Source organism: Penaeus chinensis, chromosome 10 (genome assembly GCF_019202785.1).
Source record: "Penaeus chinensis breed Huanghai No. 1 chromosome 10, ASM1920278v2, whole genome shotgun sequence".
Taxonomy (NCBI): domain Eukaryota; kingdom Metazoa; phylum Arthropoda; class Malacostraca; order Decapoda; family Penaeidae; genus Penaeus; species Penaeus chinensis.
In genome coordinates, this window is record NC_061828.1 from 22,517,194 (window position 1) to 22,536,947 (window position 19,754).

General features: G+C 38.7%; 1 protein-coding gene across 1 annotated transcript in view; it reads left to right on the forward strand.

Moving 5' to 3' along the window:
* Positions 1–4,282, forward strand: part of LOC125029390 (leucine-rich repeats and immunoglobulin-like domains protein 3) — a 58,615-nt gene extending 54,333 nt beyond the window's left edge. Inside the window, exons 9-12 of the mRNA XM_047619217.1 lie at positions 1–553; positions 670–871; positions 1,029–1,460; positions 1,764–4,282. The exon at positions 1–553 is cut by the window's left edge and continues 525 nt beyond it. Coding sequence (XP_047475173.1) covers positions 1–553; positions 670–871; positions 1,029–1,460; positions 1,764–2,296 — 1,720 coding nt within the window. The 3' untranslated portion in view covers positions 2,297–4,282. The remainder of the gene's footprint in view (positions 554–669; positions 872–1,028; positions 1,461–1,763) is intronic.
* The last annotated feature ends 15,472 nt before the right edge of the window (positions 4,283–19,754 follow it).

Genomic DNA, 19,754 nt, shown 5'->3' on the forward strand with positions numbered 1-19,754 from the left:
TAACCAGTTGTTAGTAAATTTTCAGCTAGAAACTCTTGTTAATGTTGTGGGAGGAGATGGTGAAGGAGGAGCAAAACACAATGTCACATCCTTGCTTCATCTTCAGAATGTGTCAGATGAAGATACTGGAGAATATCAATGTGTAGTTCGTAATCATTTTGGGGCAAGTTATTCTCAGCGTGCTAATATTCAAGTGCATGTCTTCCCTTACTTTACTAAGAGACCTGCAAGTGTAGAGGTTCGTATTGGAGAAGTGGCTAGATTAGAATGTGCAGCTGAAGGTTCCCCAACTCCAGAAATATCATTAGTAAAGGATGGCATTGATTTCCCAGCTGCTCGTGAAAGAAGAATCCATGTTTATAACAATGAAACGATATTCTTCATTAAACCAGTAGAATCTGATGATGAAGGACAGTATACTTGTAATGCAAAAAATGCAGCTGGCGTAGCATCTTCTCACGCATCACTGACAGTACGACAAACTCCAAAATTTACAAAAAGCCTTCAAGACAGAGTTGCAAGACTTGGTGATGATGCTGTTCTAGAATGTCAGGTAAGAGAATAAAAGAGTACTGGAGAAGGTTCATACTGATTTTAACAGATAGTAATTTATAGTGGAAATGAATATAGTTTTATGTATTAATCTTGAAATCATTATTCATGTTTCAGGGTACTGGGAAACCTACACCAAAACTAACTTGGACCAAAGATGGTGATGTTATTAAAGAAAGTGAACATTATGTATTAGTTCAAGACAGTCAGTATTTACTGATTTTGGATACAAAAATGGATGATGCTGGGACTTATGTGTGTGAACTTACAAATATACTTGGAACAGTGCGAGGACCAATAAATCTGTCAGTAAGAAGAGGTAAGTTCAGAGAAATTTTCAACTGGAAATGATGATTTTCCCAATCCAAGTTAGTGAAATTTATAGATTTATAGAAGAATTTATAACTTTATAAGCATATATATGTTAATAAAGAATTTATATATCTATATATATGTAAATATTCTAACCCTTTCAGATATAACATCTACATCAACAACAACTGGAATAGTAATGATGGCAGTTGTTGGCTGTGTTGTCATCACCTCACTTGTTTGGGTCGTTATTATATACCAGACAAGAAAGCGACCCCAGGCTGGCTCATTAGGACCACCACCTGCCTATCCAAGGGAAGATGTTTTGGGGAGGTATCCTGCCCACCTTCCAACTCATCATCACTTACCATCAGACCTTGTGCATACTTTCACTCCACTTCTGGCCAATTCACATGAGACTTACACAACAGCAGGGCAAGACAGTGGCTCCGAGCACTCTAGTGGCAAGGACAGTGGGACGGGAGATTCAGCCCAGCGGTCTAATGAAGACCTCCTTCCTCTTGATCTTTCACGTCCTGGTCTTAGGCGGTCACTGATTATCTGTGCTGATAATGGGTCAGCTTCAGTTTTAAGGGGTAAGTTTTTTTAAGCTAAAATTACTTTCATGTAATTATTGCATGTTAATTTGTTATTCCAACTTTACTTGATATTGTAATTAGTAGGATGCTTTGGAAATAAGATTATCCTGATAAATTGCAAACACATAATCAGTCTTTAAATGTTGTTCTTTTTCTTACCACAAACAGAAACCATGAGAATTCCAAAATACAAGTAGAGGTGTTTGATGGTACAGTTTTAGGACATTATGCTATCACTAATATATTCTACTTTGTTTTATTTTTTGTAATTTTCTTTATCCACTTACTTTTTCATAACAGGAGCCAGTGCAGTCAGTGTTGGTCCAAATGGAGAGCTCGTGGGATGCGAAGATGCCCTTGGTCGTCCAAGACTATCTACATTTAGCCCTCATCTTTCTCCTGGAAGCTATAGTCCTAACCAGTATACTGCCAGTCTAAGAAGAGGTTCAAATTCACGTCGCCACCCAGTACCGTCACCAACCTCACCTTCAGCTTCTCTACCTCGGGGTCAACACCTCTGTCAGACAGACGATCGTGTTCACCATTCTGTGCTTACCTCTCCCTCTCCTTCAACTGAAACATGTGGACATTATAGTTCACATGTGGTACCAGCTTTAATGGATGACCAAGAAGAAGCTGGTAGTAAAAATATAGACCCTGTTGGTGAGCCAGTAGGTGAATCATTAGTTGTAAATAGTAGTGATAGTGACCCAAATAACCTAAGAACAGTGATTTGCAGTGCTGGGGATAGCCGCAGTGAACTGGATTTAAGGTTAGATACTGCAGAAGTGAAACACAATAGCATTCCTAAACAGACAATTGAATCCAGATAATTTTTAGTGACTACTATGGATTATAAAGTAACTGGAATTGCACCGTCCACCACTAATGTAATAACCTTTTATAGTTCCCAGGTTTCATTAACAGCATTCCACATATTGAAAAATGAGAATGTTTTTAATAAACAATAAATTTATAAAAAGCACTGATAGATAGTCTAGTAGTTATAATAGTGAATTGCATTTGAACAAGCTGACTTAACCAGTAGAGATAACACTTTACTGTGGTGGATAGGTGCAATTGTTTGTTTTTAAGTACCTGTCTGGTGCCATAGTAGTTCAGTGCTGCCAGTGTCATGTTGTACAATTTTGTTTTCATTGTTGATGGCCTATTGGTGTTGTAGCAATCTTTGTATACTCAGTACTTTGGCCTTTAATGTAATCTGGCTTAATTATCTGTGTATACTAAACTGTGTACATGTTTATACTTTGCAAGAACTTTCTTGTATATTCACTTGATCTATGAAATTTCATTCATCATTCATATGGAATATCAGAATGATTTTCCCTTTCCAGTCCAGCCTTTGTAGAAGTTAATGAGACTTGTGCTCTGTGAGCATATGATTAATTCTGTGACATTTTTAACTTCTCAGCCATCTGAAGGGCTTCATTTCTAGAGTAAGCCAGCAACATGCATTCTCCGTGATACCAAGGTACTGAAAGTACCATAGGAAATTTGTGGTGCATTATTAGGTTCTTAAGTTTTATTTTCATACATTGTCTTTATTAGAAAGAAAGTTTTAGTGTTCCTTGTCTGAGAATATTTTTATATTCATTTTTGATTTTATGTAGTAACAGTTTTGCTTTGTATAACAAATGTACAGTTGCTTTATAGTATAGATGCAATGTTGGATGATAACAAGTGCAAGAAGCTACAGTGAAGATGATAGGATTTTTTTTATTTTGATTTCTGATAAAATTAGGAAAGCACTGTCATTTGTTTGTAGACTAAATGTATCAAGTTCAAATGCCTCAAAATATGTGTTGTGAAATAGGTTAATGAACTAAGCCCAGTCAAGCATTAAGCTGTTACTGTTATTACAGGCATTTATCACAAAATTGTATTTTAAGCTTGAAACTAGTCACTTATTGGACATAGTTATTATGTCACAACCTGTTATGTCATCACTGATGGTCATTGTATTACAATTTAAGTAAGCATGTATATACCAAATTACCATTCACTTTCATAAAGTGTGTTTTAAATATTCAGAAGATTGAGTTTTCAACCTTTAAAAAAGTATGGATGTTCCCAGTTTAGTGCAAGGCTTCTTCATGGTTGTGACATATTAACAAACAATGTAACATATTTGAAATTTTATATGATGTTCCTGTAAAGGCTTTGTCTTATGTAACATGTACAGTCTATATTTTGTTGATTTTGTTGGCAGTTATATAATCAGTTTATTATTATTCAGAAGTAGAAATATTTATATTATTCCTACCGTGTTAGTATTTCATGTTGCAAATTGGGATAATTAGTGCCAGTTGAGGGGGGTGAGATTAATTATTAATAACCAAAAACTGAAGCAGGTACTGACTCATTCAGGCAGTCTTCTTCCAGTTTGCATTTACACAGGCAGCATGAATATAGGAATCACACATGATTTTAAAGATTTCAGCTTGAATCAGTTTTATTAGTTAAATTAAATTTATACGTCTTTACTGTATAAAGGAAATGTGGTTGAATTGTTCAGACTTATTTTGCACAAATCAAACAGTGGGAAAAAGCAATGAGGATGAAAAAACAATAATAAAAAGTTCTTTGTCTATATTTGCTTGTTCCTGCATTCCATAGGAGGTTCAGAAAATTTTAATCTGTCCTCTGAACAGTGTTTATGAAATAGAATGAGGTGCTACAGTGAAAATTTTTACTTAATTTACTGTCATTTAAAAAGTTCACAATAGCATTACAAATGTATTTCACATACAAAAATGTGATTGATAATGTACACATGAAATACAGAAATAAAACTCTAATATTGTTTCTTTATGAAGACTCACCTAAAATGTTAAACTGACCCAGAGGTTGATTTGACATTTACTTTTTCATTCTACACTTTTATTTTCACTTGAATGCACAAAACAGTACAAAATATTTCATTATACAGATAATGGTCTTGTACATTATCTGATTTATTGCATTTCATTTTTGACTTTTAAAAGCAGCAGTTTCATAGGGTATGTCCTCACTTCAGAATTAAGCTTGGGGGAACCTGTAAGTCAAAATTTATTAGTAATGAAATAAAAAACGAATCTCTAAAACGTTTACCTGTCATCTGACATCATCAAAATGCTAAGGGGCCCCTGAACTGGACAACACCAGCAGCAAACAATTATCTATAATCATATATGTATATGTACAAACACAAACAAACACACAAACACATATATATATATATAATTTATATATATATATATATATATATATATATTATATATTTATATATATTATATATTTATATATATATTTATATATATATTATATATTTATATATATATTATATATTTATATATATATAATAATATATTTATATATATTTATATATAGATATTATATATTTATATATATAATAATATATTTATATATATATTATATATATAAATATATATATATATATAATATATATATATATATATATATATATATATATATATATATATATACATATACATATATACATAAACATATACATATACATATACATATACATATACATGTACATGTACATGTACATGTACATGTACATGTACATGTACATGTACATGTACATATAAACACACATATATATACACTATATAATGTATACATATATACATATATATATACTATATATTGTATATTTATATATATGTATATATAATAATATATTTATATATATATAATATATATATATATATATATATATATATATATATATATATGAAAGATGGAATAATGCAATATCGTATTGATATAGATGTATAACAATCCTCCCTGACCTGGCCTCGAACCTAGGTCACTCTGGGTATGAGACCAGAAGGCCAGTACTAAACCAACCATGCCACACGACCCACTAAAAGGAGTATATATATATATGATTTACATATATATATATATGTATATATAAATACATATATATACATATATATATATATACATATATATATATTTATTATATATATTTGTATATATGTATGTATGTACTGTATATACTATATATATATATATATATATATATATATATATATATAACATAAATATATAAATAGTATACATATATATACTAATATATATATGTATATATATGTATATATATGTATATATATGTATATATATATATATATATGTATATATATATATATATATATATATATATATATATACTGTATATACTATATATACATATACATATATATGGGATGCCGCAGATACCCACGGCTTTACCACTCTTCAGCTTGAAGATCGCCCCCCTGACTTCAGTCAAGGAGGGTGGATCCTCGCTGACAGGTGGGTCTGGCAAAGGAATCTCGACACTACCCGCATCGAAGTTAATTGTTGGTGGATCAGCCAAAATACTCAGCCCAACGCACCCGCACCCCATCAGGATCTGAGATTATCTGGCCACTTGCTGAGCGGACTGCAGTCGTCTGTGAGGAGGGCTTGGAGTTCAGCTTTCTCAGGGCTTGATAGGCAGGACGGTTATTTACACACACACACACACACACACACACACACACACACACACACACACACACACACACACACACACACACACACACACACACACACACACACACACACAATTTATGCATATATTAATGCATGGGCTCATTAAAATGGAGTGCGTATGTGCGCTCATGCAAATGCTGTTCAAACGCTTGTGCACGAGCATGAGAGCGTATACACGGTAGTGCGCTGATGTATGCAAAATCGCGTGTACGTATCCATGTGTGTGTGTTTGAAAAAGAAGCAATATATACGTAGATATGTATATATGTGCGTATATGCGTATATATTCATATGGGTGTATGTATATTAATGCATATGTATATGCGAGTATGTGCATGTGTATGCACATATATGTTTCTACAGAGGTGCGTATATATGTGCATAAGTGTTTGTGCATGTATGTGGGTACATGTAAGTATGTATACATATATAGGTAGTTATTTGTGTGTATATATATATGTGTGTATGTATGGGTAGTTATATGTGTATGTATATATGTGTGTATGTATGTATACGAGTATGTATGTGGATATATGTATGTGTGCATATGTATATATGTGTGTATATGTATGTGTATGTGGATATATGCATGTATATGTGTATATATATGTATGTATGTGTGTGCATGTATGTATATGTATATTTGTATGGGTATTCAAAGTCATAAGTACGTATACAAGGTATGTGCGCATGAATGCGTGCGCATAAGTGTAGGTGAGTACATACATATGTATGCGCATATGAAGTGCGCGTATGTTTATATGTGTGTATGCATGCGCATGGGTATAGTTGTGTATAATGTAAAAGTATGTATGCATATCATATGCATAGGAGCATTGTAAAGGCGTATGCTCTCATGTGTATGTGCACGAAAATGAACATATGCGTAGTACTTAGGGCATTTGCGGGTGAACAACTATGTCTGCACTAGGCGCACATACGCATAAATAAAATCAGTGTATAATATACAACCGCACATATACGCACTTCTGATACTCAAGCCCATGCTCACGGGAGTATACCCTGGTGTAGTGAGCAGGCCCATGTGTTGCTGCTCTTAAGTCCACACTAGACAGGGCCAACCTTGCTGGAGGGGCTTATCAGCGGCATCCCGGCTAAAATACTCCCCCTTCCACCAAGATACACCTAGGCCAGTAGGTGGGAGGTAACTCAGTTGTCTACCTCACAATCAAAAATCATGACTGCACAAACAGAGCAACGGCCCTCATTCACCGGAGGCGAAGGAGCTCGTGGTTACGGCGGCGATCAGGATAGCTCCGGAGCAGAGGGTGCTAAGAATTCCCGGCTAAGAACAGGCCGCCCCACGTTGATGAACCTCCGCTCATATAATATAAGGACAATGAGAACGGACTTCGACTTATCAGCATTATTTGAGGAACTCTCCTTCATTAAATGGGATGTTGTAGGACTCTGTGAGGTTAGAAGACGGCGAAGAACAGAAGACACTAAATGATGGACACGTGCTCTATTGGAGAGGTAAATCTCAGGGTAGCAAGCAAGAACTAGGGGTAGGTTTCTTAGTTCACAAACTTTTAGAAAAGAATATCGTAGAATTCCATAGTATAAATGAAAGAATGGCTTCAGTAACAATAAAACTAAATAATAGATACAACTTTAAGATTGTTCAAGTCTATGCTCCAACCTGCAGCCACAGTGATGAAGAAATAGAAAGCTTTTATGAAGATGTTCATTTAGCCAGCGAGAGAGTAAAAACCCATTTCACAATAATTATGGGAGACTTTAATGCCAACATAGGTAAAAAGACAGAAAGAGAAACCGTAGTGGGGAATCACGGAATAGGCACAAGGAATAGGAGGGGACAAATGCTAATCGACTTTGCGGAGGCTCGATCACTCAATATCATGAATACATTCTTCGAAAAAAGACTAGAGCGGAAGTGGACGTGGAAGTCGCCATTGGACATCAAAAACGAAATTGACTTCATAATTTCAAATAAGTAAGATATAGTAAAAAATGTGGAAGTCATAAATAAAGTAAATGTTGGCAGCGACCATAGGTTGGTCAGAGACCTCAGAAGGGAAAAGAATAAACTCATACGAAAACCGCAGCCAAACTTAGCTAATTTGAAGACCAAAGCGACAGAATTTAGCATTAACATCCAAAACAGATATTCACTTCTTAGCGACGAAGATCTCAACACTGACCAAATCAACAAACAGTTCAATGACATAATAAAGGAAGCTGCACTTGAAGTAGGCGGTAAGAACGTCAAACAAAGCTCCAGTAAGCTCTCGATAGAAACTAAAGAACTTATGCAAAAACGCAGGGTCATGAAAGCATCGTCAAATAGGGACAAAATAGAATTAGCTGAACTAACAAAAACTATATATAAAAAGAAGAGAGGAGATGTACGGAAATTCAACACTAAAATAATAAATGAAACAGTGATCTCATGTACCAGCATGAAAACAGCTTAAAGGAGACTTGGAATATGAAGAAATCAAATATATGCAATGAAGAAACCAGACGGAGAAGTGACATATAATAAGAATTAAATCATAGGAGTAGTGGAAAACTTTTACAGGGATCTATACAACGTAAATGAACAGCCACGGATGGAAGCGAACGCGGTAACTATAGAAGTACCTAACATCACCACAGAAGAAATAAAGAGAGCTCTTAAAGGCATGAAGAGCGGGAAAACACCAGGTGAAGACGATATTAGTATAGACCATATAATAGACGCAGGAGAAATTGCAACAGTGAAACTAGCTTGGGGGCCCCAAGCTAAAAGATTTTCAAATATAATTTTTTTTTTAATGAGTATAATATTTTAATATTTTGCATTGCATCTTTACAAGACGAGGCCCAGGAGTCTGAAAACCCAATTTAAAATAAAAGTGGCCCCTGTTTGTGGCCCCCTATTTGAGATAATGGGCCCCTGTTTGAGGCCCTTTATTTGAGATATGGGGCCCCGGTTTGAAGCCGTTTATTTGAGATCAGGGGCCCCAGTGGCTCCGTCTGAGGGGGCCCCATAATTCCACTAGCCTAGGGGCCCCAAAAGGTCATAATCCGGCCCTGCATATATATACATATATATATATATATTATTACATGTATTATTATATTACATATATATGTATGTATATATATATATATATATATATATATATATATATTAGCTCTACTTTGACAGTTTGGCATGATGGACTGAAACACAAAATCATAAACCTACACTTTCCACACAACTTCACTCGTCTTCTCTGCAAACATACACCTTCCTTGGAACCCCCATCTCCCTCAAGAGTGGGGTACCACGGGGGAGCATACTATCACCAACACCATTCATACTATGCACAGCAGACCTTCCACTTCCAGCACCATTCATCAACTACATATCATACACAGACGACATCATTCAAATCATCACACACCCCAGCAAATCAAAACACATCATGAAACGCGCCACAGAAACAGCCATTACACAAGTACACAGCACAGACATTCCCTAAGCAAACACAGGGAAACTACTCGGTCACTCCTCGAACAAATGGGGTATAAAACTGCACACGAAACAACGTATAACACAAGCAAACGCAACACGTGCCAAATTTCAATGATTCTCACAGTGCACAACATAAATAAAGCTAAGACTCAAGAAAACAGTCGTCAGACTTATACTCGAATACAGCCCAGTACCACTACACACCATATCAAAACACAATTGAACACACAGGCGGTCCAGAACAAAGCTTTGCGCTGGGCTGAAAACATATGATACCCTAACATCATACCCTCGCACATACTCCATGCGAGCCACAACATAGAACCACTGAACACCCGCATATACACACGAGTACTAAAAACATGGAAGACAACCCATTCTACATAAACAGTCTATGTACACTCACAGCCACCACCCCGCCCTCTATACACACGTCAATCTTGAAAAAAATATCCCAACCCCTCGGGGAGGGGAGTGATTGATCCTTCAGGAGATCAATCACTACGAACGTTGTCCTCCCAATGTTCGTAACGTCAGATCACCGCAGGAGGGTTAAAAAACTAAATAGTGATAAAAAGTGAGATATCCCAACCCTAGGACGAGAACACAACGACAGATCACCGTAGGAGGGTTACAAAAAAAAGAAAAGAAAAAAAGATAGCCCTCCAATCCCCCCAATTGCAGCTTTTGTCCTAGTGTTTCTTTTGTTGCTTTGTCATTTGTGTTGCTCACCTTTTCTTTTTGTACACATTTACTTTTTTTTTTACCCACACACTATCAATGTATAATCTCTAAACTAAACATACAATGCATGTTAAATGTAACGGAAACCTACATCAAGATGTATTTATTTATTGAGGGTGATGATAATGCGCGCCCTTACAACTCACTGACAAAGCAGGCTGTCATCAGGGCACCCAAGCACCTATTAACCAGTTATGCTTCGCGGCAGACTTTTCCATTGTCGGGGATTCCGACAAACATGTGGGGAACACAAAAGGTCTATCCCTCAGGGGTAAGAGCTAAACAATTAACCAAGGAAATACCGTGCCCATGGCCCAAGGTAGGGGAGATCCCCAGCATTGGGCCTCAGTCTCCGTCTCCTAAGCCCCCCCCCCCACACACACACACGACAACAACGGGTAAGGGATTGAGGGGAATGGTTAATGGTTAAAAGCAAAAAATAAAAGCGCTAGACGTCTAAGGTCATGTAGCACTATAGGAAGGTATAGGAAAGGTGGTGAAGGGCGGCTGAGTTAGTTAGTTCCTATCGTCAACAGTCAAAAGCAATATTGGAAAGGTTAAAGATGGGTAAAGGAGTTGATGAGTGCTTGGGTTAAGGTAGGGTTAGGTAAGGGGGGTTGCATCAAGTGAAGGATATGTATGCGTCTTAGAAAGGAGAACAGGTTGTCAAAGCAGAAGGTGTGGGATTCTGATAGGTTGGAAGGTCGGTGACGGGAGGATAGGTAGGGGAAAGCGGAAGTATGGGCTGAAGCAAAGTGTGGACAGGACAACAGAATGTGTAGAACTGAAAGAGGGACATTGCGTAGGGGTGGATCAGAACGTAAAATCAGATAGGAATGTGTTAGACGGGTGTGGTCAATCCGTAAGCGGGCGAAAGCCATCTCCTAATGTCTGTTCCAATGAAAGGGAGCTGACCAGGAGGAAATTGATAGTTTTACAGAATGTAATTCATTATTGGGAAGACTTGACCAGAAAGATTGTCATCTGGTATAAAAGAAGGTCTTATAGTGGCTCGGAATATGTGAGAAACGTGGTTGTGATGTGGATATAGCAGCAGAGTGTGCTAGAGTCTCTGCCTGTTCATTGCCGGGGATTCCAACATGGCTGGGCACCCAGCAAAATCTGATAGATTTATGGCAAGTGGACAGGTAGAACAATCAGTTCTGAATCTTACAGACAAGGGGACTGGTCGAGTGCATAGATTTTATGAGAGATATTGAGTTACGGGAGTCAATAAAAATAGTGAAAGAGGAAGCAGAATGTAAGTATATGTGTTTTAAGGCAAAAAGGAGTGCATACAGTTGTGCAGTAAGAACACTGTATTCAGGAGGGAGAGTTTTTTTGAAAGTGCGAGTTGGGAAGGTTAGTGCGAAACCAGGAGCCATCAGTATAAACATGAATACCGTAGGGATGAATGGAGACATGGTCAATGAAACGAATAAGAAGGACGGAAGGGGGGATATCTGATTTTGGTGGGTCAGGCAATACAGAGGAGCAAATACAGGGGTAAGATATAAGCCCTGGAGGAACGGAATGGACAGAAAACGGAAGAGGTCGGAGATGGGGAAAGGGGGAATGGGGGAAGAGGGTGTAGATATATGAAATCTGTGTCATGTTTACCTATGCCTCTGTAAAACAGATACATCCAAGGTGACAATAATTACAGAGCCTAATTGGCAACCCCTCAAGTTTGTTTGCTACCTACCTTCAGTGGTCCGCAAGCTGCAGAGAAGGCAAGTCCAACTGTAACCCTCTCCTGCTCTCTGTACAGATGCCCAATAAACATCTAAAGAAGATACTTGAGGACGAACAACAGAAGGTATCCATGCGAACGGAGATAGGAATAGGTAAACTTGGAAAAGAAGCAAAGATAGGAAGCAGGAAAAGTTGGTGAAAGGGAGCATAGCATCCGAGAGAGAGAAGAGTATGGCGTCGAGAGAGAGATGACATGTGTACAGGCTTTCAACTGGAGAGGAGCAGAACGCGTCTAGGGCTAGGCGAAGACCGCAGTGGTGGACTGCATCAAGATAAGCAAGAAGGGAGGGTGAAGCAGAGGAGTAGATATGGCATCCATAATCAAGTGTGGAGAGGATCAAGGCAATATGAAGATGGAGGAAAGTTTTGCGATCCGAGCCCCAGAATATATGGGAAAGAGTCTGTAAGATGCAAAAGATATGATCTCATCAGGACAATTTGGAGGATATTGATGATATTGCAGACTGAAGGAACTGGCGGAGAGTTGGTATGGATGTACCAGAGGAAAAGGAGGTTAAATCATTAACATATCATAGTGGTAGAACTGATACAATGTCATTAACAGCAAGAAGGAATAAGGTGGCGCTGAGCACACCTGAGGAAAGGATGATGATATGGAAGAGGCAATTTTGACCTGGAGAGTGCATTTGGAGAGATAAGACTTTAAAGAGACACCCATGTTTCCGCATATTCCTGAGGAGGATAATTGCTGGATCATTATGTGGTATCATAAGCTTTATCTAAGTCAAAGAATATGGCTGATACTGAGTCATGGCTTACAAATGCAGATGTAATATATGTCTCGAAATGAGGAAGGGGGAGCTGTATGCTCTAGTAGTTTGCACAAGCAGCTGGCTTGAGCGATGGAGCGGTAATCTTGAGGGAGGGTACCCGATTTATTGGGTTTCAAGAAGGGGAGGATAAGAGCATGCCAATGAGAAGGAAAATTTCCTGTCGTCCATATGAGGTTGAACATAGTTAAAAGGAAGGATAGAGAGGAAGATGGAAGGTGTCGGAGCATACGGTAGTGAATACTGTCAGGGATTTCATGGGTGTTGCGGCACGACTATAAAGCAGTGTTGAGTTCAGAAGAGGAAAAAGGAGCATTATAGGACTCGGCAGAGAACAGGGTGAAGAGGATGGGGATGCGTTCTCTGATGGTCTTAATGGAAGAGAAATGTGATGAAAGGTGAGAGCCACTACTGACCTGGCTGAAATAATCACCCAGTTCATTAGCGACTTGGAGAGGATCAGAGGTGAGAGCATCTTGAATATGAAAGACGAGGGCTGGATGGGAGATGTTTGCCTGATAGTTTATGGATCCGACGCCAAACAGCTGAAATAGATGTAGATGATGTAATTGAGGAGGAATGGCTGTATAGGCAGCTCTTAGGACTGTAACTGTGAAACATTGTAGCATTTCTGAAATGGACGAGAAGGGTAATGGAGGAGTAGGAATAATAAACGCCAGTCAGCTCTATCAAAGCACCAGCGTGGGGGATTAAGAAGTGGTACATATGAAGTAGAAGAAAGAAGGACTGGAAAATAAGTCACTATAGGGAAAGTGGTCTAGAACTGACCTATGGAAATCTAAATGAAGATAAGGGGAGCATAGAGAGAAGTCAAGGCATGAAAAAGATTGCCTGTTCATGTCAAAGTGTGTGGGGCGATCTGAATTAAGAATAATGTCAGTTGTGGAGAGGGAGTGTTTGAGTCAGTGGGGCTATTTCTCATTGCCCCTAACAACGGTATAAAATCTTCATTATTGACCATGGTAAGCCTAGAGTATGTTGGGGAGAGAAACAGTCCACCCCTCAGGGTCCATTTGAGGGGTAAGGGCTAGACAACTTAACAGGGGAATACTGTGTCCATGGCTCCCCCAGCCGTTCTGGACTTGTACAACCTGTCATCCTTTCAACACGGCTCTCACATCTTAGGAAGTGGATAGTAGAAGAGAAACGAAAAAACGGAAGGGGAAAAAGACAAAATTAGTTTAATCGACAACAACGGGCAAGGGAAAGGGATAAGGGGTAAGGGCGCTTAGATCAAATGAAAATGAATGTAGCACTGTACTAATACTGCTTTATGATGAGGCAAGAAAATAGATCGTTTTCAGGGTCTAACTTTCAAAATAAGTAGACCATGGTCGTATACAGGGCAGTCAGACGGCGAGATAGCAACAATTCCGGTAAAGATATTAAGTGAGGCTGGGCAGGCATATTTGCCAGTCAGGTATATAATGCACGAGCTTAGGACTCGGATGTATGTTACAAGGCGTGATTGATCGAAACAGATACGAAAGGAAACTTAGCCTACTTGTTTTTTTGTGACATTGTTTAAAGAAGAGGGTACTGTCAGAGTATGGGGCTATAGGGAGAATGGAAAAATCGATCCAACTTGGCTGAGCTCAAAAGGTTTGTAGTGTAGAGAGAGGACAACAAAGATGAAGAGAAGTAATAAGGGAAGAAGGGGCAGTAAATAATTGTGGAGTACGTTGAGGGTGGGTGGATGATTCAGTGGGTGGATTTGGTTGCTTCATGGAAATCACATGGCCCAAAATACGGGCATTAGGCTTCCGTGAACGGCCATTCTGACAGGTGCGCGCGCACAATCTTGTACGGTGCCCCCTTTGGAATATTTCTTTAGCATAAGCGTTTTTAACGTTTTGCCATTTGCCAATGTCCATGTTTGTCATTTATTTTTATGCATGCAGATGTTAATGGTTAATGGTTAAAAGCAAAATAAATGTGCTAGACATCTAAGGTCATGTAGCACTATAGTAAATAGTAGTGAAGGGTGGTTGAGTTAGTGATTAGTTGTCAAAGCTGGGCAAAGGAATTGACGAGTGGATGGGTTTAGGTCGGTAAGGTTATGTAAAGGGTTAGATCAAGTGAAGGATGTATATGCGTTTAAGGAAGGAAAACAGGTTGTCAAACTAGAGTGTGAGATTCTGTAAGGATGTTTGATAAGTTGGGAGGTCGGTGAAGGGAGGAAACAGAGGTACGGACTGCATCAAAACACGGGTATGACAATCGAATACGTGGAACTGAAAGAGGGACATTACATAGGGAACATAGGGGTAGATCGGAGTGTGATATCAGACAGGAGTGTGTTAGACGGGTGTGGCCAATGCGTAAGCGGGCGAGAGCCGTCTCCCAACGTCTGTTCCGATGAAATGGAGCTGACCAGGAGATTGGTAGTTTTACAGTGTGTAATTTATTAGTGCGGAGACTTGACCAGAAAGATTGCCATCGATTATACAAGATCTTACAGTGTGGGTAATAATCCGTGGCTGGAATACGTGAGAAACGTGGTTCGTATGTGGACATGCTAGAATATCTGCCTGTTCATTGCCGGGGATTCCAACATGGTTGGGCACCCAGCAGAATTTTATTGGTTTATGGCGTGTGGGCAGGTAGAATATGCAGATGTTAATAGACTGGTTTTCTTTAATCTTTCTAGGTAGTCCATAACTCAGTGTAAGAATAAAAAACAAATAACATTTTGTTATTAGTATCATTCATTTTTGTTCGTAATATTGTTTTCTGTAATACAACCTCGTTGCTAGGCACAGCAACCAGGAGTAGGATGCTGAACATGTAAATGCATCCTTCCTGAAGCTGGTGCTCCTCCTGTCATAGCTCACGGACACTAAATTCCACACGCCAAATGAGTCTAATCACTTTCCAAGAGGTTTGTGCAATCGTGGCGAGTCTTACCTGTCACTTCAGCATTCACTCGAAATGCTCACGCCGGAAAGTTCCCGTTACCCCGCCCCACAGCCAAATTTTCTCATGGTGGTATGTTCGTCACCTACTCCTCAAGCCAAATGATTATGACGTGATGGTCACATCATCCGTATTGAAGTGGTTAAGTTTACAGCAAGCCATAACGAGGGGGTAGTAGTAGCAGCGGTTGGATTTGTCTGTAACTGATAAGTTTAAATAATAAATCTTTATTATTGGTATTTGTGAGCCTGAAATATGAGGGGAAGAAAAATGGTCAAACCCTCAGGGTTCCTATGAAGGGTACGGGCTAGATAATTAACAAAGGGAATAGTGCCCATGGATCCCAGAGGCTGACACAAAGCCAGCCTTTCATTCTTTCAGCACGGTTCTTACAGTTTAGACCTTAGAAATTGAACAGGAGGGATTGGAGAAGAGAAGGAAAAGGAATGGAGGAAGAAGAAGAAGAAGAAGAAGAAGAAGAAGTAGTGATGTCCAAAAAAGAAGAAAAAAAAGAAGAAGAAGTAGTGATATCCAACTAAGAAGAAAAAGAAGAAGAAGAAGAAGAAGTAGTGAAGTCCAAAGAAGAAGAAAAAGAAGAAGAAGAAGTAGTGATGTCCAAAGAAGAAGAAAAAGAAGGAGAAGAAGAAGTAGTGATGTCCAAAGAAGAAGAAAAAGAAGAAGAAGAAGAAGTAGAAGTAGTGATGTCCAAAGAAGAATAAGAAGAAGTAGTGATGTCCAAAGAAGAATAAGAAGAAGTAGTGATGTCCAAAGAAGAAGAAGAAGAAGAAGAAGAAGAAGTAGTGATGTCCAAAGAAGAAGAAGAAGAAGAAGAAGTAGTGATGTCCAAAGAAGAAGAAGAAGAAGAAGAAGAAGTTGTGATGTCCAAAGAAGAAGAAGAAGAAGAAGAAGAAGAAGAAGTAGTGATGTCCAAAGAAGAAGAAGAAGAAGAAGAAGAAGAAGTAGTGATGTCCAAAGAAGAATAAGAAGAAGTAGTGATGTCCAAAGAAGAAGAAGAAGAAGAAGAAGAAGAAGTAGTGATGTCCAAAGAAGAAAAAGAAGAAGAAGAAGTAGTGATGTCCAAAGAAGAAGAAGAAGAAGAAGAAGAAGTTGTGATGTCCAAAGAAGAAGAAGAAGAAGAAGAAGAAGAAGAAGAAGAAGTAGTGATGTCCAAAGAAGAAGAAGAAGAAGAAGAAGAAGAAGTAGTGATGTCCAAAGAAGAAGAAAAAGAAGAAGAAGAAGAAGAAGTAGGGATATCCAAAGAAGAAGAAAAAGAAGAAGAAGTAGTGATGTCCAAAGAAGAAGAAGAAGTAGTGATGTCCAAAGAAGAAGAAAAAGAAGAAGAAGAAGAAGTAGTGATGTCCAAAGAAGAAGAAGAAGAAAAAGAAGAAGAAGAAGAAGAAGTAGTGATGTCCAAAGAAGAAGAAGAAGAAGAAGAAGAAGAAGTAGTGATGTCCAAAGAAGAAGAAGAAGAAGAAGAAGAAGTAGTGATGTCCAAAGAAGAAGAAGAAGAAGTAGTGATGTCCAAAGAAGAAGAAGAAGAGGAAGAAGTAGTGATGTCCAAAGAAGAAGAAGAAGAAGTAGTGATGTCCAAAGAAGAAGAAGAAGAGGAAGAAGTAGTGATGTCCAAAGAAGAAGAAGAAGAGGAAGAAGTAGTGATGTCCAAAGAAGAAGAAGAAGAAGAAGAAGAAGAAGAAGTAGTGATGTCCAAAGAAGAAGAAGAAGAAGAAGAAGTAGTGATGTCCAAAGAAGAAGAAGAAGAAGAAGAAGAACAAGTAGTGATGTCCAAAGAAGAAGAAGAAGAGGAAGAAGTAGTGATGTCCAAAGAAGAAGAAGAAGAAGAAGAAGTAGTGATGTCCAAAGAAGAAGAAAAAAGAAGAAGAAGAAGAAGAAGTAGTGATGTCCAAAGAAGAAGAAGAAGAAGAAGTAGTGATGTCCAAAGAAGAAGAAAAAGAAGAAGAAGAAGAAGAAGAAGTAGTGATGTCCAAAGAAGAAGAAGAAGAAGAAGAAGTAGTGATGTCCAAAGAAGAAGAAGAAGAAGAAGAAGAACAAGTAGTGATGTCCAAAGAAGAAGAAGAAGTAGTAGTGATGTCCAAAGAAGAAAAAGAAGAAGAAGAAGAATGGTTAATGGTTAATGGTTAAAAGCAAAATAAATGTGCTAGACATCTAAGGTCATGTAGCACTATAGTAAATGGTAGTGAAGGGTGGTTGAGTTAGTGATTAGTTGTCAAAGTTGGGCAAAGGAATTGACGAGTAAATGGGTTAAGGTTGGGTGAGGTAATGTATAGGGGTTAGATCAAGTGAAGGATGTATATGTATTTGAGGAATGAAAACAGGTTGTCAAAGCAGAAAGTGTGAGTTGTGGGAGGGATCACGAAAAATCGGTCCCATTTGGCGGGGCTAAATAGATTATTTAAGAATTTGTAGAGATGGGGGTAGTAGAAGGACGGGGGCATGTGGAAGAGGGAGTAGTGTTGAGGGAGGTAGTGTTATGGGGAGGTGGACAATAAGGTTGTAAGGTAGTAATAAGGGAGGATGGGGTAGTTGATGAAGAAGGTTGTGGGGGTATAATTGTTGAAGTTAAGCATGTTGGGAGTAGAAATGTCTCCTGGGGTGTTGATTAGGGTGGATACTGTACTAGTCGGCATTGAGGAGGGGGTATTAGTTGTAGTGTTCAGAGCCGTGGTCAAAGGAGAGCCTGGGGTCAGGGAATCGGGCGAGTTTGAATTGGTGGAGCTATTTGATGAAGAGGCAAGCCTCATTGCCTCTAATAATGGTATGGTTAATGGTTAATGGTTATTCATTGTTGGCCATGATAAGCCTGGAGTATGTTGGGGAGAGAAACGGTCTACCCCTCAGGGTCGCTTGAGGGGTAAGTGCTAGACAACTAAAGCAGGGGAATACCGTGCCCATGGCTCCCTCAGGCCGTTCAGGACTGGCACAAAGTCAGCCTTTCATCCTTTCAGCACGGCTCTCACACCTTAGGAAGTGGATAGTAGAAGGGGTTGGTGAAGGGACAGAAAGGAAAAAGTAGGAGGAGGAAAAAAAGACCATGCAAAATTTGTTGAGTCGAGGGCTGAGTCCCAAGATTGGGGAGTTCCCCAGCATTGGGTCCCAGTCTCCGCCTCCTAAGCCCCCCCACGACAACAACGGGCAAGGGATTGGGGGGGAGAAGAAGAAGAAAAATTGGTTCTGCTGATGGCTAAATCCCACGATAAGGGTGATCTCCAACATTGAGCCTTGTCCCCATCTCCTATGCCCTCCATAACAACATATATGGGTGTAGTGTACCATGAGGTCCACTTGGCAGATAATTTATAAATATACGAACATATCTACTTGTATGGATGTATACGAATACTTCCTAAAATGGCTAACGTCCGTTTTCTAGCCTCCGGGCTAGTACAGTGGCAACGTGTCGGCCTCACGTCCGAGGGGTCGGCGGTTCGCGCCCCGCCTGACACACGTAAACGAGTCGGCATTAGTCGACACAGGCCGGGCTCCCCTCAGCTTCGCATATTGGACTTATCCTAATCCGTTCTGTTAAGAATTACATTACATTTTCTTTTTGTTTTAAGCATACACTATTTTATTTTCTGGTATTCAGTTTTTATTTTTCTCTATTATGTTGTTTTTTTTTTATCTATATTCCTAGACGTTTTGTAAGATACTTTTTATTGCCACATTTTTCTGTATTACTCTTTAGTACTCTATGCCACTTAATTATATTTCTAAAAGATATACCCCGAATTACGTATAGATCTATCGTGCCCCTCGCAGTGATTTCCAAGGGCGCGGGAGGTCACGCTCACGACTGGCTGGACATTCGCTCTGTATGTGTGTGTGTAGTATGTACTAAGCCTTTATTCAACAAAATACATTATGGAGTAATATCTACCTATAATCCATATATCCATAATGCAAGATAGCGTAATTAATTTTTACAATAAATTTAACATTACATACTTTGTTTTATATATGTCACATCCATTTACTCTTGCTTTTCACCTAATTTTGAAAATTCTTATT